At 58.6% G+C, this 1,165-nt stretch overlaps 1 protein-coding gene across 1 annotated transcript in view; it reads left to right on the top strand.

Moving 5' to 3' along the window:
• The window catches only part of DYSF (dysferlin), a 72,131-nt gene that overhangs the window by 13,900 nt on the left and 57,066 nt on the right, over positions 1 to 1,165 (top strand). The window contains exons 20-21 of the mRNA XM_033513903.1: positions 232 to 262; positions 618 to 786. Of these exons, the coding sequence (XP_033369794.1) occupies positions 232 to 262; positions 618 to 786 (200 nt within the window). The remainder of the gene's footprint in view (positions 1 to 231; positions 263 to 617; positions 787 to 1,165) is intronic.

Here is a 1,165-nt window from a genome sequence, read left to right as displayed (position 1 = left end):
GGCCCCAGTCCCTCTCCAGCTCTCCTGGAGCCCCTGCAGGGACTCTCAGCATTCCCTGCATTTTGCCCTTCTCCAGGGGAACATTCCCAGCTCTCTCCAGAATCCTGGAATGGCTTTGGTTGGAAATTACCTTAAATCCAATCCCATCCCACCCCATCCATGTTGAGGACACCCCCCACCATTCCATGTGGATCCAATCCCAATGTCCAACCTGGCCTTGGGCACTTCCAGGGGTCCAGGGGAAGCCAGAGGTTGTGTCCAGGTGATCCTGCTGAAGGTGTCCCTGCTCGGACCAGACAATTCCAGAGGGTTTTCCCACCTCAGCCATCAGGAATTTGTGTCTGGGAAGGAGCAGGGAAGCTGAGACTTCTCTCAGCTCCTTGAGGTGGTTTTTGGGAGCACCTTTCCCTGGCCTTTCCCTGGCTCCCATCCTCATCCCACCAGGAATGTTGAGCTGGTTTCTGGCATCCCTGCCGGAGTCGCGGACTCAGATCCCATCGGATCTTGGTGACATCTCAAGGATTTGCACAGCACCATTCCCACCTTTCTCCCAAACACTTTCAGTGGCGAATTCCCATCCCAATCCCGCTCTTCCCCCTTCATCCCCGGCTCCCGAGGGGTGGATCCCGTTATCCCGAGGTGACACCGTGCTGTCCCCCAGGTTGTCACTACTATTACCTGCCCTGGGGGAATGTGAAGCCGGTGGTGGTGCTCTCCTCCTACTGGGAGGACATCAGCCACCGGATGGACGCCCAGAACCTCCTGCTCCACGGAGCCGAGCGGCTGGTGAGTGCCCGGGAACATCCTGGGAACATCCCTGGGGACACCGGGAGGGGACAGAGGCCACCTGCGGGTGGGGAGTGTCTGGTGACACGGATTCAATGTGTCTGCTGGAGGAGGAGCTTCATGGAGTCACAGAATCCTGGAATGGGTTGGGTGGGAAGGGATCTTAAATCCCATCCTATTCCCACCCATCCCACCATCCCAGGGGGATCCAACCTGGCCTTGGGCATTCCCAGGGATCCAGGGGCAGCCGGAGGAAATCTGGGAATTGCAGAATCCCAGGCAGGAATTCCTTGCCAAGATCCCAGCCCAATCTCCCCTTTCCCAGTGGAAGCCATTCCCTGGCTCCTGTCCCTGCAGCCCTTGGCCCCAGTCCCTCTCC

The sequence above is a fragment of the Parus major genome, chromosome 4 (assembly GCF_001522545.3).
Source record: "Parus major isolate Abel chromosome 4, Parus_major1.1, whole genome shotgun sequence".
Classification (NCBI taxonomy): domain Eukaryota; kingdom Metazoa; phylum Chordata; class Aves; order Passeriformes; family Paridae; genus Parus; species Parus major.
Note: the sequence above shows the minus strand (reverse complement) of the source record. Positions and strands in the feature narration are given on the sequence as shown.